This window comes from Colius striatus, chromosome 1 (genome assembly GCF_028858725.1).
Source record: "Colius striatus isolate bColStr4 chromosome 1, bColStr4.1.hap1, whole genome shotgun sequence".
Lineage (NCBI taxonomy): Eukaryota > Metazoa > Chordata > Aves > Coliiformes > Coliidae > Colius > Colius striatus.
This window is the reverse complement of record NC_084759.1, coordinates 150,259,881-150,283,919: the sequence shown is the minus strand read 5'-3', so window position 1 is coordinate 150,283,919 and position 24,039 is coordinate 150,259,881. Positions and strand designations below refer to the sequence as shown.

Below are 24,039 nucleotides of genomic sequence, written 5' to 3'. Positions count from 1 at the left end.
TATATCTTTAAACAAATTACTCAAGTCGCAGTTACAGGCCATAGATACAGAGAGGCAACTCCAAATGGAGTTCTTCTCATGTCTCAGACACCTAATCCAGGGTGAGATGAAGCATGCTCTGTAGCAGCCTCTTTCTCTCCTTCAGCTACAGACAGAGCTCGAAGAACCAGCATAGACAGGGTGTGTAACTTTCTGACAGCTACAGACAAATGAGAGCATGTTTCCAGCGATGGGTTTGTACTGAATTGGAATGACCCTTCCAGACCCAACGTTTAGACTCTTTAGATCAAAAGGTAGCAGGCAGAAAAATACCTTGTTTCCTCCTGTGCAGACATTCTATTGAGGGATGTCTCATTTAATGAGGCATCATTTAAGTGTCATGATCAAATTACAGAAGCACATTACAGTGTTTCAGGAAACAGCTGTTCACCCCAGCATTCAAGGAACTTGAAGATTGATTTCAACAGCGTATGTGATGAATATCCACATGTCACAGGCAAAAGCGAACCACAAAACTACTTGCATACATCAAGACATTCCTTTGCAGTGTAGCCTTAGCTGGAATTGTACATATGAGCTATAAATCCTAGGTGATTGAACACAATCGATGCCCAGAAGGTAACTGGGGTTATTCAGGCTGATGGTACCAGAGGACATGAAACATAGCCCTTTAATGAAGACAGATATGAGGGTGCAATGAGAAGGCAGTGAGACAGCTGGGACTACTGTGTAGAAAACCAGAATAAGCGTCACACCCTTCTGAATGAGGCAGCACGTGAAATGATGGGCAAGAGCTTTCTGTCAGCTGACCAATTTGGGCATGATGCCTTAGGGCTGGAGAGTGCCAACAGAGATGCTCCTCCACAAAGGGAGGACCACTGTGACCCCGGCAGCTCCCAGGCCCACTCTCCTCACTCAGTGGTGCCCAACACCGTGCTGGAAACAACCTGGGAATGAGGCGAGGAGGTGGCAGTGAAAAGGGTTGGGAAGCCACTGATGTTCACCAAAGGCAGGCCAGCGCCGGCCTCCATCACGGCGGCTGGTGCCGAGCCCTGAGGAAGCTGCCAGGGAACTGGCACGGGCAGCGGGGCCAGGGAGCGGTGGTCAGCGGGCAGGCGGTTGCCCAGAGGTCAGTCACGGCCCTGTCGGACACGTAAACCGAGAAGGCCTCACAGGCACTCTCGGGTAGGCCCCTCCGCGCCGACACGACGGAGGCGGCCGGTCCACAGACCCCACGGGCGGCAGCGGGGACCGACCGAACCCCGAGGCGCTGCCGTCGCTTCCTGGATGTGGCGTGCGGCAGCGGAAGCAGCCCCCGTCCCCCTCCCACCGTCGCCACCGCCGCCATCACCGCCTCCCTCTCCCGCCTCCACCTCCACCTCCGCCTCCTCCTCCTCCTCCTCCTCCTCCTACCCCCCCTCCCCCGCCTGCGGCCGGACCCGCGCCGCTTGGGGCCCCGCCCATGAGGAGGCGGCGGCGGCGGTGGCGGTGCTTGCGGCCGGGCCGGGGCCGGGGCCAGGGCCAGGGGCAGGCGTCTGCCCAAGGCGCGGCGGCGGGCCGGGGCTGAGGGCCCTGATGCGGCTGCGGCCGCTCCGCCGCCGGGAGAGGCCCCGCCCCGGCGCCGGGCCCCATGCACCCCAGGTGAGCGTCCGCAGGGGCCGAGGGGCCGCGGGAGGCGGGTGGGACTGCGGCCGGGCGGGGCGGGGGACAGACACCTCGGGCCTTGCGACGGCGGCGCGCAGCCGAGGGGATGAGGGGCAAGGAAAGAGGGGGAGGTGTCCCTAAAGCGTCCAGTGCCCTCCGCAGGCCCCGCTGCTTCTCAGCCCTCGGTCCCGGGGCTGGGGTGGTGGATCACTCCCTCGGGCATCACCATCCTCAGCTGCCGATGTGGCCGGGGGGCATCCTCAGCTGCCGATGTGGCCGGGGGGAATGTCCCTGCAGGGCCGTCCCTGGAGGCGAGCGGGGCAGTTGGCACGGGTAGGAGAACGCGCGATGGGAAAACCAGGCAGGAGCATGATGAAAGTCGGAGACTCCGGTAGTGCGGCTAAGCCCTGCGGGTTCGCTTGCGTGAGTTTGGTGTGTTTGACCGTTTTTGCAGGGTGAGCGGGAGCTCTCCTTCCTGGAGCGGCAGCCCAGCCTCCAGCTCTCCATTGGTACTGCAGAGCTTGGGCCTGCTGCTCGCAAAGGGTCTGTGTGAGGCTGGGGTCGACATAGAGGCTGTTTGGTCTTGGCACGATTGTGACTGCTGTGGGGTCAGCTGGTCTTTCTGGCATCATAAACCACTGGTTACAGGCAGTGTGGGGGCAAGAGTGCCAAGGTGGGCAGACCTAAGGCCAGGTAGAGCTTGCAAAGTTGTTGGCAAGAGATGACCGTGTCTTCTTGCTTTCCTCATCCCTGTGGACTGGTTCAGGCTGCATGTGCAGCTTGAGACCCCAGAGGATGGATGTGCCTTTAAATGGTTTGTGGTTTCTACCAGGGCTGAGAATTTCATTTGTTGACTTGCACAGCAGTTTCTGCAGCTCTGCAGCCACTAATGTGTTGTGTGCTCACTTGTGTAGCTTGAGAGGTGCTGGCACTCAAGAGGCAGTGGTTGATCGCTCTGAAATAATGTGTCATCCATGGTGCGGGTTTTTAATGTAATAGGAGCCTGTGCCATGTCTGCAGAACCAGGCTGAGGCAGCCTGTGAAAACTCTATGAAATGGCTATTCTACAGAGGTGACTTTTGTTACTACTGACCTGGTTTGAATGGTGCTGAATTAGAAGGTTGAGGTCCATGACCAGTTTTAAGTGATCTTTCCTCCTCCTCCTCTACCCTGACTTTGTTTTTGAACATGAACATAGTGTCTAGAAGTCAGGAAATACAAATCAGATGCCATTATCCAAGTGATTGTGACATTCAGCTTGCAAATTGATCTGTGTTTGCAATATTGACAGTGACTTTGACCAGAAGGATGCCAAAGAAGAAGATATGGTTTGATTTGTCGTTTTGCAGTATCTTTTTAATCCTGTTTATTGCTGTCTAATATGATGAATATGTATTGATTGTGACATGATCACAACATGAGTGGTAGATGTGCTTTATGCTTAGCTTTCTCAGGCAGAGTTTTTATGTGTCAACATCTGATTTTGAGTTTGTTTTGTCAGCCCTTCCTCACCACAGTGCAGTCAGTAACCAGGAATGCTTTTTCTTGTTTCTCTTTCATTTTCCCCTCCTCTCTTTGTTCTTTGCTTCTCAGAATGAATGAAATGAACTTGAGTCCGGTAGGGATGGACCAACTGACCTCGTCCTCTGTGAGCAATGCCCTGCCAGTCTCAGGGAATCACCTGGGATTGGCAGCATCACCCACTCACAATGCCATACCAGCACCAGGTAATGGGGAAAGCTCCCACAAAGGGAACTGCCAGTCATGCTCTGCGTTTTATTGTCCTGGAAACATTCGTAGCAGTGCTTGCTCTGGTCTTTAGCAAGTAATGAAGTGATGTAGAATTGGGGAAGGGTGGACCATAAACCATTGCAGAAGGGATGTATGCTTACCAGGCTTATGCCTTAATGGGATTTTGTTCTAATGGAGTGGTTTGCACTGAGTGGTGGAAGGCAGCAAAATCCTTTGAAATACCAGCTGTAGCTGCAAGCCTATCTCCACGTATGTCTACCTTTACTCAGGTGAAAATAGCCATTTTTCACCTGTAAAGCACAACTGTTTTCCTAGCTCCTTTTTTCAGGATCTACACAGACAAAAGTCCATTACAATTGTAAAGTAGAAGTGGGCCCTATGTAATGAATGTATCCAGAGAAAGATCTAGCCATATTCAGGCAAGGTTCTCAGTGCTGTGGTAACTGTGACCCTTTTTTTGCAGCTTGCCACCTTACTTTGACAGTACCATATGGTACTTCCATGGGGAGCTCCTGAACAATTAGTGATGTCTTTGTTAATTTGTGCTTTCATAAGTGCAAGCGGTTCTATTGAAGTTAAATGAGCATTTTTTTTGCAGGCTTGCCTGTTGCAATTCCAAACTTGGGCCCCTCCTTGAGTTCCTTGCCCTCTGCTCTGTCTCTGATGCTCCCAATGGGTATTGGGGATCGAGGAGTGATGTGTGGTATACCAGAGAGAAACTACACCCTACCTCCGCCACCATACCCTCACCTGGAGAGCAGCTATTTCAGACACATTCTACCTGGTAAGTGATCTGGTGCTGATGGATAGGAACAGAGAGAGAAATTGTTTTAAGAGCCACCTGTTTCTGTCATGAAGCTGTTTTACAGAGTTGTAAATCCCTGGACTTTGTCTGAAGTTTGTTGTGTCATTTACACACCTTCATTTTCAGGTCTCTGTTTCTATATGTGTATATGAAGAGAATTGCAGGGTATTTTCTGTTTAAACTGAACCTCTGGTCATGCTTCCTGCTGCTTTGTTTTTATATTAACAGAAAGAAAAAAAGCCCACCTGGTTTCTATCTCCAATTACTGTACTTTGAAAACTGCTGCTTTTGTTTTTCTTTTTCAGACTTTCAAGTCTGAAGCAGTATTAGATATGTGTATGATGGTAGGTTAGAGCTCAAAAAGAGCAAGCTGTCAGCCAAGGAGTGTGGGCTTGTTTAGCCCATGGCATCATTTTTCTTCACTTTTGTTCAAGGTTGATTTTCAAAGGCCTAACGTACAGATTTCTATCTCGATTTCCTCTCTCGCATCATTATGTTTTAGAGCATAAAAGTAGAACTTTACATGTTAGTATATGAAGACACAGAAATTCAAGCTTTAAATATAGTCCTTGTTTTGTAGCTAAGATTGACAAGGTGGAAGCAGGGAGATAAACTTCAAGGTCACCCAGAGAGTCTTGTTGGTTCAGTCTAGCTTAGGAAAAGAAGTACAGCAGCACAGATCCTGTCAGCTACCTGATGACTAGTGGTTGAACTTGCCAACGTCTTAAAAGTAACCTTTTCTACAGCATTACGTATCTCTCCATTTTGTGGGCAAGAGTAGAGAGGAGACAGTGCATTTGAGGACTGAAGGTATTTGCCATCCTTCTGAGCTAGAATGTTTTATGCAGAAATGCATTTCTTTCTTTCTAGTCTGCTTGACATTTAGCCTGTTGTTTCATAGGATTCTTCCAGTGGGTCATCTTGCTGCCTTCAAGGATCTTCCTTGTTCAAGCCACAGGGCAGCATAGTGTGCAGAAATATTTGATGCAGCCAATTAAACTGTTTATTTCTTGGCTTAGCCAATTTTAATGGGATTATGTTGTAGAAAGAGTACCCACGCTTGCTTGCTCATAGTAACAGACATGTTGGAATGGAAAACTTCTATAGAGCAAGTGGCTTATAGGGTTCAAGGACAAAAAGAAACGTGTTGACTCAGATCTTGCAGAATACACAAAGTCTGTCTCTGCTGAAAGTCCTGTTTACTTGAATGTGCTGATCTGTTTTCTCCAAAGACTTTTTTTTGTAAGCTTTGTCCAACAAGAGAAGTTGGTAGTATGTAAATACAGGTCAGTGTTTCTTTGTATCTTAAGTTTCAAGGTTGTTTGATATTGAGAATCTTCCTAGAACTACCAGAAAAGATGTTAGAGTTTCTGATTTAAATTTAACTGGGCTATTGTTTTAGGAGAAACAACATACTTTTCATCTCAGGACAGAGAGCAGATGACTCTCAAATACTTTTGAAAGACTTTTATCTTGGACAGTTCTGCCACTTAGATGAAGGAGGTAGTCATTGGTAAAACTAAAATACCAAAGAAAAAAGGTTACATCCCATAGAACTGTTTTCTACTTTTCATAGCCAAGGTGAACAAGGGATTTTCAACAGTTAGCTTCCACTGGCTTCCACTTCATCCTTTGGGGGCTGTTTCTTGAGAATGAAAAATTGTGCCTAAGATGTGGAGAACCTCTATCCCATTCGATGTCTGTACCGAGGAGCGTAGGTGAGACACTGCCAGCAGCTTGGCTGTTCAGAGTTTGACAAATAACTGGAGACTTGCTCTGTTGGATGGAAGCTCTGTATTTGTTGCCAAATGATATTTTGACAGGAGTGTCGGGTGGGCCTGTGCTTGTGAGCTATGTTTTAGAGGCAGTGGATTTTAATTAGACATAATGTGAAGAGTAAGTCTTCAGGGATGTAGATCTGAATGTACTGTACTACAGTGATGGGCAGCTCTTGTTCAAGATTGGCAAACTGACACCATCTCACTCTCTTCTCTTCCCCCTGCTCATTCTATCAGGTATCTTATCTTACTTGGCTGACAGACCTCCGCCTCAGTACATCCACCCCAATGCTATCAATGTCGATAGCAACCCAGCGTTGTCAGTCTCCAGCAATCCCTCGGCCCTGGATCCCTACCAGCCCAACGGGACTGTGGGGCTGGAGCCAGGGATCGTCTCCATGGACTCCCGCGCAGTAAATGCGCACGGCGCTCAGAACCTGCATCCTGGCGACAGCCACGAGGTCGCGCTGGATACTGCCATCACCATGGAGAGCGTTTCCAGGGTCACCAGCCCCATCTCTACAGATGGGATGACAGAGGAGCTCACGATGGACGATGTGGCTGGGGATCACGCGCAAATCCCCAACGGCTCCCGGAGCCACGAGCCTTTAGCCGTAGACGCGGTGGGGAGTAACTTGGCGTCGGACGCAGTGGGACACGGCGGTGTCATTCCCATTCACGGTAGCACTTTGGAACTCCCTGTTGTCATGGAGCCCGACCACATGGCCGGGCGGGTGACGGGAATATCGGACAGCACACTAAATGACTCCATTCATACTGTGGCCATGAGCACCAACTCCGTGAGTGTGGCGCTCTCTACCTCACACAACCTCGCTTCCCTGGACTCGGTAGCCTTGCACGAAGTGGGCCTCAGCCTCGAGCCGGTGGCGGTATCTTCCATAAATCAGGAAGTAGCCATGGGGCCAAGCCATGTGGATGTGTCTGCAGACAATCTGGCCTTCGTACCATCCTCCCTGCAAATGGAAGACTCCAATTCAAACAAGGAGAACATGGCAACCTTGTTCACCATATGTGAGTGGGCATTTCCTGCTTTCTTGGGGTAGGATTTGTTATGCAGTTGTTTTCTGGTGGGATGGCAGGACTCGAGTGGATAGTCTTATAGACTATTGTTGAAAGAAACTTGACTATTTAACAAGTCCACAAAAGCTGGAACATCTGAAGTGGCAGATTAACCACACTGAAACGATGCTAGCTGGCAGTAGGCATAACAGGATGCTTTAGTGTCATTCTCTTTGTATCCACCTTTCCTGTTGCTTTGAGGTTGGAAGCCGAGTTCTTTATGAACCTCTTGTGTTTTGTGGACATTGACCTTTGCAATAAGACTTAGGTTACAAAGTCATATCACAACTCTTCTTTTCTCTTTTAAAAAGACACACACAGCCAACACCACCACAAGCCATAAATTTTATCAAGTGGGTATAGTCTTTGAGTATGACATTATGTGATTTTGCAAAAATTTTATTAAAAGATAAACAATTATCATGAAAATGTTCTCAACAGGACCTGCTGGAAAAAAGAGCAGAGAGAGGGGGAAGTTTCTAACTATTATATATGTTTTTAGATATATTTCTAACTATTCTCAGAAAAGAACTTTGGTCCAGAGGTTAGTTGATCTCCTAGGAAGAGAGGAACACTGGACATTGCAGTCTCTCAGTCCTGTTATCATTCAAGGGGTGGTGTTTGAGAACTTGAAGTTCTTGTTTACTGGGACAAAGATTTGAACTTCCATGCACAGTATGTCTGGCTGCCCGCCTCTGAAGCATAAGGCCAGCTTTTACGTGAAGTTGGACTGGTTGTGGTAGCGTTGCTGAGTGCTGCTCTTGTACACAGTCTGCCTCTACAACTGCCAGGGCCTTATGGCAAGATTTGCTTGCAGATTCACAGAATCACAGGATGATAGGATTTGGAAGGGACTTCCAGAGATCAACCAGTCTGATCCCCTCCATCGGGTCACACAGGAATGTGTCCAGAGGGGTTTGGAAACCTTCAGAGCAGAAGACTCCACACCCTCCCTGAGCAGCCTGTGCCAGGGCTCCCTCACCCTCATGGGAAAGAAATTTTTCCTTGTGTTTAAGGGTAACTTTTTGTGTTCCAGCTTATGTCCATTACCCTTTGTCCTGTTACTGGACACTATGGTAAAAAGTGTTACCCCTGATATCCACCCTTTAGGTACCTTTAAGTGGTGATGAGTTCCCCGCCTCAGTCTTCTTCAGACTGAACAGCCCCAGGTCTTGGAGCCTTTCCTCATAAGAAAGATATTGCAGTCCTCTGATCATTTCTGCAGCCCTTTTTTAAGAAATGGAAAGAAATACTGCCTTGCTTAGCAGTGGGAGAGGTGGAGTTTAGTGCAATGTCTCTAGTCACACAGTTGAATTAAAACTCTGTGGGATAAAATATAATGTAAAACTGGGTAAGCATGGAGCTTCTTGAGAAAGTTTTACAGCTAGTGCACTCAGAATTTCTTACAAGCATCTGTTGCATGTTGAACAAATAGTGATCAAAATACTATGATTTCCAAGATGCCTGTAGTGAAATCACTTCTCTTATTCACCTAAGTGAGATTTCATGTTCCAGCGTATTGGCACTATACTTAAAATAGTCCTAGGCTGTTTCCCAGGTGATGCACCCCATTGGTAGGATGTCACAGTAGCTGTTGTGAACCTACTTCTTTCATGTGATTTGCAAAACAGGTCTTTGACTTGGGAAGGTTTAAATTTTTTGTTGTTGTTTTTAAACTCCTCCTCCTGAATAAAACATGAGGAGGAGTTGTTTTAAAGCCTCTTAGTGGTTTTTCCTCACTGAGAAGGCAGGAGTCAGGTCCTTTTTCAGAAAACGTTTCTAAGTGGGAAGAAAAAAGTGTGTCTTTTGTACACTCTTAAATGTTTGTGAAACTTTTAAGTAGCTCTGTTGCGTGTTTTTGGTCATCTCTTCTTGCAGCAGTCACTGTGATTTTTTTAATTTGTATTTCATTTTTATTTTTTGGCAAGAGCAGAAACAGAAAGGAAGCTGAATTTTGCTTCCTGTAGAATGTGGGATTTTTTTTTCCACCGTCTTAAAAATGGTATGAATCCCTAAACCTTTCCAAATGGAAGTGTCCTGTGCCTAGAACTTGCTTTTCTTCTTCTTTGCCTCTTTTTGGGGTTAATCTACAGCCCTAAAGATTTAGCCATGTGTGCTAGATGCTTAAAAGCAACCGTTCCAAGTAGCATTTCTCATTACTTAGGTCTGGTTGTCATTGTTGTTGTACTCCTATGATCATCTGTGGATGTGAAGCAATGCTTATATAGGCTCTACCTCGTCATCTTCTGAGTACCTTCCCAGCTGTAATTGTGTAGTTCCTTAGACTACTTTGGATGGGGTCAGATTTTGATATCCTTCTCTGTATGAAGGCAGCATCCCAAAAGTCTCTTTAAAACAAGTAATACTGGAGCCACTGCTTATGCCTGCTGAAGATTATTTCTGTGGCAGGTCTTTTATACTGGAACTGGGCCATCAAGAGGCCAAAGAATGTCTTCATGGAGATGGTGTTTAATTAGCTGAGCGTCTTTCTTCAGAAGAAGAAAAAATTATCAGGAGGGTGGTTGCTGAGTAGATATTGGCTGCTCCATTTGTGGAGAATTAAAGTTACCTAATTTTTTTAGTTGAGAGCATTCTATACTATATGTTTTTTCCTGAATCTATTAGACTGAAGACTTTCAGTGGTTTATTTTGCAGTGGTAGTTCTGCTGAATCAGGAGAATTGGACTAGATGATCCTTAGAAGTTCCTTCCAACCCCTACCGTTGTGATTCTGTGAATGGCAGATGGGGAAAATAATGCTACTGATCCTTCTTGGGCTTTTGTTTTTGTCTCATTCGGTGGCACCCCATAGAGGTATACTGCATGAGTTTATTGCAGTGGGTCCTTCAAAAGCATCAGTGAGGTCAGGTTTTTGCTGCTGTGAAGATTGGCATGTTGTCTGAATGTAAATGAAGTTAAGGGGATTTGTGGGTTTAAAATAGAAAAATTTTGGAAAGAAAATCTTACAGTCCCTTTGCATAAATAGCCTGGAGGTTCTACCTAAAAGAAAACTCCTGTGTAGGCAGTAAATACCAAAAATATAACCAGTTAGAAAGTTTTTGGTTTAGTATGGCTTGGAATTCTCACTATAAAGGTTGGTTGACTTGTGATCAGAGAGCAAATGGCTTTTCCATTGTCAGCATTACTGCCAGCTCTGGGGAGGCAGTAGTTTTGATGAGCAGTGGCCTCTGTCCCCTATCTAGGTGACGGGGCACTGGAACAGGCTGCCCAGATGGGTTGTGGGGTCTCCTTCTCTGGAGGTATTAAAACCCAACTAGATGAGTTCCTGTGTGACCTACTGTAGGAGGTCTCGCTCTGGCAGGGGAGTTGGACTAGATGATCTTTCAAGGTCCCTTCCAGCCTTTGAGATTCTGTGATTCTCCTGAGGGTAAGCATGTGGAGCAGACGAGTGAAACAGATCACTGCAGCCTTTGCCAGGAGCTGAGCTGAAACCCAGCAGCAGGGAACCAATCGCACTGCTGAGGTCATCGCATCTTTTCAGTCAGTGTTGTCCCTTCCTCCCTCTGCAGGGTGCACACTGTGTGACAAGGCATATCCATCGGACTGCCCAGATCATGGACCTGTCACCTTTGTCCCTGACACGCCGATAGAGAGCCGAGCCAGGCTTTCCCTCCCGAAGCAGCTTGTCCTCCGGCAGTCCATCATGGGAGCTGAAGCGGGTAAGAATCAGATTACTCTGTATTTCTTTGCAGCAGTTTAAAATACACTCATTGTCTGGAAATAAAAATCTGCAGGGAATTTAATATGGGAAAGAAAGTAGAGAGGTGGTTCTCTCTTCTGGAGCCACCCTGACTTACATTGTGCGAGAGCTTCTTGTCCTCTGGTTGCTGCATAGACTTCAGCTAGGCTCTATGGGTGCTGCCACAGAGCATTGCTGAAACACTTGATAAGGTCAAGCACAAGAAGCACAAGCAAGGCATGGCATTTATTTTGGTGTGCTAAACAGCCTGGACACAGCTTTGGTAAGGAAATGTTAACAGCAGTTGGAGTTTGGGGGAAGATAACCATTAGAAATAATGGAGGAGATTCCTATCTGCTTGTTTATCAGCTTGATTTGCTGCCTGTGGGTCTTCTGAATGCTCTCGTTGGAATATTGATCATGAATGCCTCACTCTTTTTTTGTTTGTTTGTTTTCCTCCCCTCCCATTTACATTTGGCACGTAGACTGTGACCTTATCTTTGGATGTGGACCTTGTTACTGTATTTCACTCCATTGTCACCTGGAAATCGAAGAGTACAATGCAATACCCTAAGGATCTGAAGGCTAGAGGAGAATGTGGTTATTGGCTTGCTTAGCAACGCTGCTTGATAAGAGTAGATTACATCTGTTCTTTTCAAGCTGCACTAGTTTCCAGTTTATTCCTAAAAGCTATTCAGTGTATTCATGTAGACCTATATATATTTAAATGTTTAATAATTAATAATATACACGCAGGAATCCCTCTGCCCATGACAGAAATACAGCTGCCTCTGGGGAGAAATGCAGAAGCTGCTTAACAATGCCCAGCAACAATTCTGGAAATTCCTGGGGATTAGGTAGGCGAAATGTAGTTACTGAAACTAGTATTTTCTGCTTCTGCAGAAAGTGCCATGAAAACTTTCATTGGTACAAGTGGCTAGGAGCTCTAGTTTCATAGCTTCCTGAAAAGTAAATTACTTGCTTTTGCCCAACAAGTATTTATAATCACAACAAAGCGGCTCCCAATAGTGTCATGAGGTGGTGGTGGTTCTTGTCTCTGCCTTAGGTGTGTTTTTCATGTGAAGTAGAAGCTTTGATGATCTTATGCCTAGATATTACCCCTGGAGCATTGTCTCATAAACCTCCCACCTCTTTGTTATGCATGATTAGTTGTTTAGATAATTGATTTCTGCAGATTCTGGTCTTCTACTGATAGGTGTGTGGACACGAGAAACCATTCCCGTCAGGACTTGTTTTGGACCTTTGATTGGGCAGCAGAGCCATTCACTGGAGGTGGCCGACTGGACAGACAAAGCAGCCAGTCACATCTGGAAGGTCAGTGGATGTCATGGCTCAGAGAGCCTGCAGGCACACCTTTATCTGGTGACTGCCACCACATGCCACAGCAGCTTTAACATCAGCATCCTTGGCAAAAATCAGTGTTAATGCGGTTGGATTGTTTAATGGCTAACAGCAGTATAGCAGAGCTGTCCACCATGTACTTAATACGCTGGGAATCAGTCCTGAAGTACAACAAACTTCTGTAATGCCTTTGCTTTTAAAGGGCTGTATGTGGTTTCCAGTAGTTGTGTGAAGTTGCAGCAGAGGCTGTATATGAGTGGCTAGGCAGCACTGGTTTGTTTGTTGTTAGTTTTGGGCCGTTGTTTATTGAAAGTTCTCCCAGGTGAGGAACGATTTGTTTTAAGAAAGCTGCCTTAAAGCTTTCTTTTTCACATCAGTACGTGTTCAGAAAGTAAAATTGGTCTATATAAATAAAACATGTACTGTTTGCTCAGATATTGTTATTCACAAGAGTCAGCTTGGGAGAAAAGCAGCCAAATGCATTTCTGCTGGGAGCTGAAGGTGGTGTGTGGGAAAGATGCTGATAAACAGTTTTTCTAGCCTCCTGGGTAGCAGGGAGGTCAAGATTCCTGTGTGAAGGGAAAAGCAAGCAGTAAGAACAGGGTTGTGGTCTTGGCAATGGCAATGGAGTCCTCTTGGCTTGTTCTAGGTAAACACATCCTCTCTAGTATAGAAAAGAAGCTGCCTTCACTGCATTTGTTGCTGTGCTTTGTCCTTAAGATTGCATTTGTTTTTCCTGTTAGATCTATCACAGTGGCGTCCTGGAGTTCTGCGTCATTACAGCTGATGAAAATGAATGTAACTGGATGATGTTTGTACGCAAAGCCAGGTGAGAAGCACCTATACTGTGTTAAGGAGTCTGAGCTGCAGGCTGCTGGGGGGCTGTGCTGGAGAATGGGCACTGCTGCACTGGCTGCCCAGATGGGTAGTGAGCTCAGGATGTAGAGGCCTTCAGGAGTGACGTTGGCGTCTTGGACTGGTTGGGGCAATGAAACAGAGCACCCTGCTGAGAACATTACAGGAGAACCAGTGCTCATGCTGTAGTAAACCAGCCCCAAACTTGCTTACATACTTTGTTCTAAAGCTTTAAACCAGGTTCTTTTTTTATTAGCTTACTGTATATTAGCTTGTTATTGCCTTCCCTCTGTCCTATTCCCTTTGGATATGTCTGTAAAGATTGTCTTTTTTATCTTAGTATTTTATTGGCAAAGTGTCCTTGGATTCTTTTGGCCAAGTTCCGAGCTCTTGGAACCCACAAGAGCTGTCCTTTTCAGATTTTTTGGAGCCTGTGACAAAAACTATCCAGACTGGCTTCAGTATTGCTCCATATGTGGTCCACTGAGAAGGCTGAACCTTTCCTATTGCTCTGTGACACAAAGTAGATTTCCCCTGCAATTCATTTTGTTGTTCCATATGCAGGAATCTAGCAGTTAATGCTTAATGTCCCACTGCAGTGGGGCACAGCTTCTGCTGGTTTCAGATGCTGGGAACTAACATATGCAAGACACAGCTTTAGAAGTTGAATTACCACATCTTGGAAATGCATTTCAAGAGTTACTTTTGAAGACAATTTTGCTTTAAGACTTGATGGATATTTATTTGTCTCTCATCTGTTCTCTGTTTCCTAAGGGGGCTAATAAAAAATAGATATGTTTTTGTAGTTTCTCAAGAGATCATAAACTCTCTTCTCTCAGCCCACTCCACTGCCTATTAATTTTCTCAGCAGAGTCCTGCAGTGGTGTGTAAAATGTACCATTCGGTGGAGCAGACCTCTTGAGGTCCAATTTTCCTTTCCTTTAATAAAGAAGGACAGGAGTGACAGACTTGAAAGCTTCTGCAATGTGTTGAGGTGCTCTCATTGCCTGTTTAGAGGAATTTTTCTCTTGTCAAAGAGTCACTCTTTCTGGAGGACTGGTTTTTTTTTTCCCATAACTCTCATTCTTGCCCTAGGAACCGTGAGGAGCAGAATCTGGTAGCTTATCCTCATGATGGAAAAATTTACTTTTGCACCTCTCGAGACATCCCACCTGAACACGAGCTTCTCTTCTACTACAGTCGGGACTACGCGCGACAGCTTGGTGAGTCAGCGCTCGGATTCATTGGCTTTGCAGGGAGCACTCAGCTGGAGTTCCCTTGTAGTGCCATCTCTGGGCACTGTGACTTGGGAGTATGTTGTTTTCCCTCTCAGTTCCGAGCAGTGCGTGTCATAGTTCCCTTGTATGTGTCATGACTACAGGAGTACCGACATTTAAAAGAAAGGTTTCACTATCTCAGTGTGCTGACCGGGAGTTAAAGATCACAGTTTCAAAGAGAGACAGTTGTTTTTCTTCTAGTCATCCATCTGATGCTAAGGGAGTTTTCCTAGCTGAAGATGTATCTGTCCTCCCTAACCTTTGGTTCTGATGATTAAGATTTGGTGGAGCTGTGTTTAAAACTGATCCAAACCAAAGTTTGCTGCCCCCTGCCCCCCTCCAAACTTTTAAATGGCTTACCTAAAAGAGCTGAAAAGCAAGCACGAGAGCTGACAGGAACAGGGGTGAAAATCTCTGCAACTGGCTTTGCTACCAGATAGAACGTTTCCATGGATCATGTTCACGCTCTGTTTGGCCTTGCTGCGCCTCATTAAAAGTGATGCTTTTGTACCCAAAGGTGTCCCTGAACATCCAGATGTGCACATCTGCCACTGCGGGAAGGAATGCGCTTCCTATGCGGACTTCAAGGCCCATTTGAGCAGCCATATTCACAACCACCTCCCCAGTCAGGGGCACAGCAGCAGCCACGGGCCAGGCCACGGCAAGGAAAGGAAGTGGAAGTGCTCCATGTGTCCCCAGGCCTTCATCTCCCCTTCCAAGCTCCATGTCCACTTCATGGGGCACATGGGCATGAAGCCGCACAAGTGCGATTTCTGTAGCAAAGCTTTCAGTGATCCCAGCAACTTACGGACACACCTCAAGATACACACAGGTAAGGGCTGTGGGCTTAATAGAGAGATATCTGTGCTAGTAAAACATTGAGGCAGGACCTGTTCTCTCTAATCTCTTGGCCAGTGGCAGGGTATACCTTGTGTCCAGAAGTCTAAGCTCTTAAAAACATAGAATTATAGAAGGTTTTGGCTTGGAAGGGACCTTTAAAAATCATGTAGTCCAACACTCCTGCTGTGGGCAGAGACATCTTTCGCTAGATCGGGTCACTCAAAGTCCCATCCAATTTGACCTTGAACACTTACAGTGGTGAGGCAACAACTCTGGGCAATCTGTTTCAGTGTCTCATCACTCTCACTGTAAAAAAACATATGTCTAATCTAAATCTATCCTCTTTCAGTTTAAAACCATTGCCTCTTGTCCTGTCACTACAAGCCTTGGTAAAAAGCCTCTCTCTGTCTTATAAGCCCACCTTTAAGTACTGAAAAGCTGCAATAAGGTCTCCCTGGAGCCTTGTCTTCTTGAGGCTGAGCCTGTCTGCATAGCAGAGGTGTTCCAGGCCTTTGACCATTTTTGTGGCCCTCCTCTGGACCCACTCTAACAGATCCACTCTAGAACTGGATGCACTACTCCAAGTTGGCTCTCACTAGAGCAGAGGAGAGGGGGACAATCCCCTCTGTCAACCTGCCTATCTAAGATTGGCAGCATCCTGACTATGTATAGGAATGATCCCTCAGTGCTGCCCCCTGGGCTGGTCGGCGTGGGATAGGGCTGTGATGGATTCAACGTTGGAGGTGCTTGTAGAACAGTATGTAGACCTGTGTTCTGACTTATTGTGCTATGTCTAAAAACATTTGGTGAGTTGAGCATTTGGTTACAGCTGGGGAGAAGTGTCAGCCTTCATCTGGGAGACAGGAACCCTTTGTTTCCACACAGCAGATCTAGTTCTGGCAGGTGTAATAAAACAAGGGCTTCCTTCTGCTCATGAGAAAAAGCCACCTGGGTTTGAGAGCTCATAATGTGAACAGTTGTCCAATTAAATACAGGGCTGAGATCTTTCCCCTCTTTTAGTTGTTTTTCATCTTAAGACTGAAATTGGTGACCATGGGGTCACACTGATATGAATAAGGCCCAACCCTGTTGCTCATCAAAACTTAAGTCTGAACATGCTGTTGACTCCTTTGGCCATTTGTCTATCCCTGGGGGGTTTGGGCATGAAGGGAGAATTGCCAGCAGCTCAGTGACTGAGCACTAAAAGAGGAAAACAAAAGAGTGAAAGACTTTGCAGATGTGTAAGAAGAGAGGAAATAACACAAAAAGGCCATGGATTGAACACAGAGTGAGGATAGGGGAGAGGGTGAAGGTCAGATGGTAGGGATAGTTTTACCTCCCTTTTTTTTTATTGTAAGGTTGAAATAGCTATTGAAAATCCCAGCATCACAGAATCATAGAATGGTAGGGGTTGGAAGGGACCTTTAGAGATCATCTAGTCCCTGGAAGTTAGTTACCAAAGAGCCAGAGAGCTTTGTACCTGGGTGTTAGAGAACTTGTTTTTCTAGACAAAGGCAAAGCAGTGCATGAAATGTGATTGGGCTCCAGTGAGGCATCAAATACAGTTCCTGTGGGAAAATTAGCGGAGACAGGGATACAGTAATGTACAGTAACTAGGTGGTTACCACAGTGGCTATTTAAAACAGGCTAACATCATTTATACTCAAGAATTCATCTTGGATAAGCCTAGTCTTAAGTGTTTGCCTGAATCTCTTTGGTGGCAGATTAAGCAAGCCTGCTGCTGATAGGTGGAACAAGGAGGCCCAGCTGGTGTACACAAGAAACAGAAAGTCTGTGCTATGTGAGAGGCTGGTTGATCACAAGTCCCGGAGGAAGAGTGCATCACATGAAGGGCTCAGTGGTTCAAAACGGCAGCGTGGCATTGTTTCCTTTGGCTTGGGAGTATGAGCTGGGAGGAGGGGGGAAACTTTGAGAATGATGAAATGGAGTCAGGTGCCCAGCTTTTGCATAGCTAAATCTATACTGTAACGGGGTAGGTCTCCATGGTGTCTGAAGGAACTGCAGGAAGAAGCGGGTCCTGTGCATGAGGAGTGTGCCTTTCTCCAGGGTAACATTTTATTTTCCATCAGCGGTCGGGCTTGTTTAGTTCTCGGGAGGCTGATTGTGAATTTGTGGGTGTACATGTGTGATCCCAGGTCAGAAGAACTACCGCTGCACCCTCTGCGACAAGTCCTTCACGCAGAAGGCTCACCTGGAGTCGCACATGGTCATCCACACCGGTGAGAAGAACCTCAAGTGCGATTACTGCGAGAAGCTCTTCATGCGGAGGCAGGACCTCAAGCAGCACGTCCTCACTCACACACAGTAAGTCATCTCTCTGCGTAAGGGGCACTCAATCACAGAATCATAGAATGGTAGGGTCGGAAGGGATCTTTAGAGATCATCTGGTCCAACTCCTCTGCAGAAGCAGATCCACCTAGATCAGGTCACATAGGAACATGTCCAGGTGGGCCTTGAAGACCTCCAAGGAAGGAGACTCCACAACTCCTCTGGGCAGCCTGTGCCAGGGCTCCCTCACCCAAACAGTGAAATAGTTTTTTCTTATATTTAAGTGGAACTTTTTGTATTCCAGCTTCATCCCATTACTCCTTGTCCTGTTGATAGATACCATCGAAAAAAGGGATGTCCCACCCTCCTGACACCCACCATTTAGATATTTGTAAATATTAGTAAGATCCCCCGAGTCTCCTCTTCTCCAGACTAAACAGCCCCAGTTCCCGCAGCCTTTCCTCGTAAGGAAGATGTTCCAGTCCCCTGATCATCTTGGTGGCCCTGCGCTGGACTCTCTCCAGTTTCCTGTGCCTCTTGAGCTGAGGAGCCCAGAATTGGACATAGTACTCCAGATGAGGCCTCACCAGGGCAGAGTAGTTGGGGGGGAGCAGAATCATGAAGCTGCACAGCCTAAGAGACAAGCTCCAGCTTGCAACTAGTTTGCCCTAGGGGTGTATAGGTTCATCCTCTACAATAACAGAAGCCAATCTGGACAAATTCCTTGTTACTGGCTGAACTTGTCCTGTTCTAGTAATTGCAATGTTTTAATGACACGGTCAATTCCAGCCGTGCACCTTGTCTTGTGAAGTGGCATTCAGGAGTGTTTATCATTTTTTAAGAGAGAGGAGATTAGTTGATTTCCATTTACTTCTCTGTGAGAACTGTTTCCAGGTCCCAACACGACCAGGAAAAACCTCAATGCTGTTCTCACGGAGGAGCTTGTTAGTGAAGTCTCCCTTTTTGCTTGCACCAGGGTTGGGATACAGCCATGCCAAGCTCTTACCTCCCCCCAGGTCTCCTGCCCCTCCTGCAGGGAGATGCCCAGGGTCAGGGTAGATCCCCAGCTCTGGGTCCTCCTTCAGTTATCTGCAGGTCTCTCCCAGCCCTTCCACTCTCTGCCAGGCCAGATCTTTGCTTTTGCTGTGAGAATCTCTCCCTCCTGTTTCATTCCTCCCAATCCAAGGCTGCTTGCCCAAAGCTGGCCCTCAGCTTATTTTTTCAGCATCTGGTTTTTGTACTGTCCTGGAACTGATTGCTGCTTCTGTCTTGCTGCCAAGGAGACAGCACAGAGAGCAAGCAGGAGCTAGAGAGGGAGGCAGGCACGCCGACATGCTTTGCTGCTTGTTCTTATGGGCAGACCTGCTTTGCTGCTTGTTCTTATGGGCAAAGCCAGGAGCACTGCTGCTGGGAGGTGTTTTGCAGCATCATCTACAGGATTTGGCTGCTACAGTCTGCTCAGTATTTACAGACTGAGGGTTGTTAACATGCAGCAGCTTTGTTTCCTTTTTTGTTCTTTTTTTTCCCTCCCATTTATGCAGCGTGGGAAGGAGGGAGACTAACCCCTCCACCATGGCAACACCTCTGCCTTGCCAAAACATGGAGCTTAACCAGAGTTTGGGCTTAGTCAAAAAACCAAACAAGCTTGACAAAAAAAACCCTTGTAGAATTCTTTCTTCTTTAATTTATTACCAGGAAAGAACAGTTGGTTGCAAGCTAGCAGCTAATCCAAAGAGCCTGACACTTGCCAGTGATGTTGGGGGGTTGGCAGAGAAGAGAGGCTTTGTGTTTGTACTGTGTGAGAGAAAACTGAGCATATTTGCAGTTCAACCCTGCAGTAGTGCTGCTATCTCTGGTCTGCTTCTCCAACACGAACAGTGAAAGAAAGATTTAGGAGTAAGGCTGACCTTTTCACCCCTCCTGTCACCACCCTCTCACATCATTTCATGCAGCACCAGCTGCTTTACTGCAGGAGCAAACTGCAACTTTGTCATGTCTTGCAGAGAACGGCAGATCAAGTGTCCCAAGTGTGACAAGCTGTTTCTGAGGACAAATCACCTGAAGAAGCATCTCAATTCACATGAAGGAAAGAGGGACTATGTCTGTGAAAAATGCTCCAAGGCTTATCTAACCAAATATCACCTTACTCGCCACTTAAAAATATGTAAAGGCCCCACATCCAGCCTGTCAGCCCCAGAGGAGGAAGAGGAGGAGGATTCGGAGGAGGAATTGGACTCTATGAGGACTGAAGACTGTAGGATTGAGAATGGAGTGTATTCAACAGGCACTGCCCTCTCTGGACACAAATGAAGATGAGAGAGGGGGCAATTTTCTTGGATGTTATAACTAGTGAAGGAAAAAGAAACCCTCTTCCTCGTTTCCCCAGACAACAGCATCCATCAAATGAGGAGCTTTCCTTCTGTTTTGGACTCTGCACTACCGCCACTTCATAAACTCTGCAGCCAAAACACTGAACCAGACTGGGCCATGCACGTAAAAGTGAGGAGCTGCTAAGAAGGAAAGGTGAGGCAGGGAGATATTTCCACATGTGCTGTGCATCCTTCTTTCTCAAACTGCTCAGATGAATCCATCCAGTGCCAGGATCCGTGACACACCTTGCGTAGCCCTTTGAGCAAAGAGCCACAACCCAGAGTGATTGCAGTGACGTGTAAGCCAACTGTCCTTAACTGCCACAGCCATGACAATAAGAGAAACAAACAAAAAAGGGTGGTGGCAGTTGAGGTACTTGCTTTTTAATACTTTTTAAACGGAAGGGATGTGGTTTGGCACAAAGCAAAGACTTGTTAATGCTCAGGTTTCCTTCTATCAAAAAAAAATCCCAAACAAAACAAAAGAATCATAGAGTCACAGAATGGTAGGGGTTGGAAGGGACCTTTAGAACTCATCTAGTCCAACCCCCCTGCAGAAGCAGGGTCACCTAGATCAGGTCACATAGGAACATGTCCTGGCGGGTCTTGAAGACCTCCAAGGAAGGAGACTCCATACCCTCCCTGGGCAGCCTGTGCCAGGGCTCCCTCATCCTCACAGTGAAATAGTTTTTCTGTATATTTAAGTGGAACTTTCTGTGTTCCAACTTCATCCCATTACCCCTTGTCCTGTTGCTAGCTACAATAGAAAGAAGGGATGTCCTGACACCCACCATATTTGTAAATGTTAATAAGATCTCCCTTCACAGCCCCAGTTCCCGCAGCCTTTCAATGAAATCAGCATTTGCAGACAAAGCAATTACCCCACTACAGAACATCAAACATTGGCTTTTGGAGAACAGTCAGTACTAGTTCCCACTCTATAGAATATGGCAGCAGGTGAAGAGGTAAAGATGGTGTAAGACTTGGTAAGGAAGAGGCTTACAGATGATCAGGCAGTGTTTACAGTATATAATGCGTCTTGTGCTGCAAACCTTTTACCACCTGGAATGATGGGAGGGTTTGCTGCTAATATTATTTATGGAATGAAGATGTATTTCATTTGGTTGTTTTCTTTTGAAAAAAATAAAGTCGTGGCTCTTTTCTAATGTTTGGAGGTTGGTTTTGGGTTTTTTTTTTTCACACTTACACATTCTGAAACAAGAAGTTCTTATTTCTGCTAAGGATGCTATGAGAAATGACTCCACTTTTTCTTCATCTGCCTCTCCCGAGTTTTCCTTGGACAAGGTATGGGCAGGAGCACCTCCACGACCAGGCACAGCGGCAGAGGGTCTTCAAACCTTGGAGTTGGGCTGTGCTGCCTAAGAACAGGCAGCTGAGCTCTGGTGGCTGACGAGGGCAGTTGTAGGTTCCCTGGTGAAAGAGGCTCTTTCTTGCCCTAAACAGCCTCGTTCACCTGCCCTGCTCCCTGTATGTCTGATTTCCCTGGGTTCATGAAACCTGAAGGTGCATAACACTTGTCCTCTGCCATCAGTATGTGAATAAAAAGCTCCAAAAGACAAGTCAAGGGACTTTGTTTAGTCAAGGAAAAGACATGTTGCCTACACTAACAATTTCTTCCTAAACCAAAAAGCAGCCTCTAGAGCTACAGTGCCAATTAATACCAGAGGCAGAGAGAACAGAAATCACTACCCTCAAAGAGCTTAACACAAAGCATTTATTTCAAATGAAAGCTTTGAAAAACTTGAAAATTTTCAGTGAGAGCACTTGAACAGAGATGGTGGCTGGTGCTTTCATCTTGTTAAGCTTCACAAAATCAGTTGTTACCTCGTTTGCTATTGCTTGGTAGAGAAAGGATGGAGGCAGGAATCCCAACATATCCTAAAGAGCCTTGGTTCCTGCAGGGCTGTGCTAAACACCAGACTAGAAACACCTGAGTTGGCTTTAGAAGCAGCCACTTGACCATCAGCCCTGCTTTGTGTACCTGCTGCACTTCCCCAGAATGAGTCAGATCAGCTGCTTTAATACCCAGGGCACAGCCACAGCAACAGCAGGGACCTTCCAGGGTGTAGAGAGGGAAGCACTTCACTGGAGGGCAAAAGTATCACTGATCTTCTGGCTTGGGGTAAGGCACTTGGGCCTTCATTTTAAATGTGAGGAAATTGTTCGAGGCCCATTCCTTGATTAGGTTCCTCAGGCTATAAATGAAGCATTTAAGTTGGTGGTTAGGCAATACTCAACATGCTCCTCTGTGCTTTCAAGTTTCAGGCGTAAGTATGGGCTAGCTTTCCCTCATGACAGATGCCTACCCTTGCTCTGTGCTGCCAGCCTCTCCTCCTGAGGGGTAGCTCCTCATTTCAGTTCAAATTCTCTTTACATTTGGAGCTTGAAAAACCCAATACACAGATAACATCAATAAGCCTCAGGTGCTGTGGAACCAGGGAAAAGGAGAGCTGGGCTATTTTTGGTTGGTACTGGTTCAAGATTCTCCTCTTACTGCCAAGACTCCAACTTACTGCCTAAGAACTACTTTAAGACTTAAAGTTACATAGAAAAACTTTCAAAATCTGTATTATAAATATGAAATATATGTAAATATAAATCTAGCCTCCAATTAAGGATAAATTACCTATTTACACTTGTCATTTCATTCAGCTTGTGTTTATTTGTTACATAACTGTTGTCTGAAGTATTTTTGCCTAAGCCCTTAGAACTTATTTACCCTCTTTGCAGTACTCAGCCAACTTTTGGTGGCAGCGGAACGCTTTTCCTAGTGACCCTTTCATTTAACATATAAACTTTACACACAGTAGCCCGTTTCAGGGGTCAGAATCTGAGGCACAGGCAAGTGATACAATCTTTCAATAGCGGCAGGAAATCAGACCTGCTAACTTAAGAGCTCAACCACATCACCGGGTTTCTTGAGAGGAAGAAGCCTGCAGGTTGCAAGAGACTGGAGTAATTTCTATGAACTCTCACCAAAGAAGGGGAGTTGTAGGATACATGTTAGTCACAGTCTCGTCAATTACTTGGATTTTCTGATGACTGGTCCCTCACGATTCCATTGCTGTCTCCATGTCATTGCTGCTGCCACTGGCCATGGAGCTGGAAGGCGCGGAGCTGGCACTGGTCAGAACGAGTCTCTCTCTGTTTCCAAAAACTTCATTCACTGAAACACAGACAGAGGATTCCTTACGTGTTACTCCCCCAGAGCAGGGAGAAGTGCAGCAGGTACAGCGTGGTGAGTGTCACGGAAGGAATGGAAACCCTCACCAGCTGCAGTTTCAAAGTGTTTCCCCTTACCCCAAGTATGGAGTTGGAGATTGTTCTGCCATGCAATCTACCACATACAATCCTTCAATTACAAGCCCTGTTGTTTCCCCCCCAGAGCATCTCTAGAGATGCACAATTCCTGTACCTAAGTACTGTGAAAGGGATGAATCTTGCAGAGCAAAACATTAAGTTTAAATAATTTATTTGCGGTTTTAGTCTCTCTGGTTTCCACCAAGCTCTTAAAAGCCCTCTCCAAAAATTCACACCATTTTGTTACATGTACCTACAACCACCTATCAAAACCAGTCCTCACAAGTACTCAAGAATGTGATTGATGCTTGATTACATCAGGAATATTATGGAAAAAAAATCCCATAGGTATTGTAAGAAATTAGGTATTACTCTTCAGCTACAAGACAATAAACCACGTGGCAAACACAGTTCTCCAAGTTAGAAAAACACACACATTTTTTGAAGCTGGAAATATGAACACATGCACAGTCTTGGGGTATTTAAAAATACTAACCTACAGTTTCTGTCAGAGCCACAATACACTACTGAATACACAACTACACCCTGGGGGCAACAGCAGAACCACAAGATTCAAAGAAATGAGAATGTTACCTGCAGAAATCTTGCTTATATCCCAAACCCTCAGCCCTTCTCGCTCTCCTCCAAAAGCAAAAACAAAGGGGAAGTCAGGACAGCAAGCTGCACAGAAGAGAACACCCTGGGAGGAAGAAAGAGGATCATTTAAAAGATATATACGTATCCTAAAATGAACTTGTCATCTGAGAATAACTTTCACAAGCAAATTCTAATAAACGTGTGCTCTCTGATTTTCCTGAAGCTTGTTTTGTAAAGAATCATAGAATGGTAGGGGTTGGAAGGGACCTTTAGAGATCATCTAGTCAACCCCCACTGCAGAAGCAGGTTCACCTAGATCAGGTCACACAGGAACGTATCCAGGTGGGTCTTGAAGACCTCCAAGGAAGGAG

General features: G+C 46.0%; 2 protein-coding genes across 5 annotated transcripts in view; one reads left to right on the top strand and one right to left on the bottom strand.

Moving 5' to 3' along the window:
- Positions 1-1,518: 1,518 nt before the first annotated feature.
- Positions 1,519-20,901, top strand: PRDM4 (PR/SET domain 4). 2 transcript variants are annotated; one of them, XM_062011783.1, is made up of 11 exons: positions 1,519-1,641; positions 3,238-3,371; positions 3,995-4,180; positions 6,217-7,011; positions 10,589-10,738; positions 11,975-12,093; positions 12,864-12,949; positions 14,071-14,198; positions 14,770-15,084; positions 17,249-17,417; positions 19,385-20,901. In XM_062011783.1, the coding sequence occupies exons 1-11, from the start codon at positions 1,631-1,633 to the stop codon at positions 19,689-19,691; spliced, it is 2,400 nt and encodes a 799-aa protein (XP_061867767.1). In that variant the 5' UTR covers positions 1,519-1,630; the 3' UTR covers positions 19,692-20,901. The 2 variants fall into 2 exon arrangements, with proteins under 2 accessions (XP_061867767.1, XP_061867760.1); XM_062011776.1 differs by having other exon boundaries at positions 11,954-12,093.
- PWP1 (PWP1 homolog, endonuclein) overlaps positions 20,120-24,039 on the bottom strand; it is a 21,782-nt gene continuing 17,862 nt past the window's right edge. Inside the window, exons 14-16 of one of the 3 annotated variants that reach the window (XM_062011805.1) lie at positions 23,666-23,771; positions 22,798-22,937; positions 20,121-22,704 (exon numbers count right to left, since the gene is read on the bottom strand). In XM_062011805.1, the coding sequence (XP_061867789.1) occupies positions 22,822-22,937; positions 23,666-23,771 (222 nt within the window). In that variant the 3' untranslated portion in view covers positions 20,121-22,704; positions 22,798-22,821. Of the gene's footprint in view, positions 22,938-23,665; positions 23,772-24,039 lie in introns of all 3 variants that reach the window. The other 2 variants (XM_062011813.1, XM_062011794.1) reach the window with 2 other exon arrangements.

Coding starts and splice junctions, on each gene's coding strand:
- PRDM4 (XM_062011776.1), top strand. Junction 12,094..12,863: donor CAGCCAGTCACATCTGGAAG/GTCAGTGGATGT, acceptor TTTTCCTGTTAG/ATCTATCACAGTGGCGTCCT. Junction 17,418..19,384: donor CACGTCCTCACTCACACACA/GTAAGTCATCTC, acceptor CATGTCTTGCAG/AGAACGGCAGATCAAGTGTC.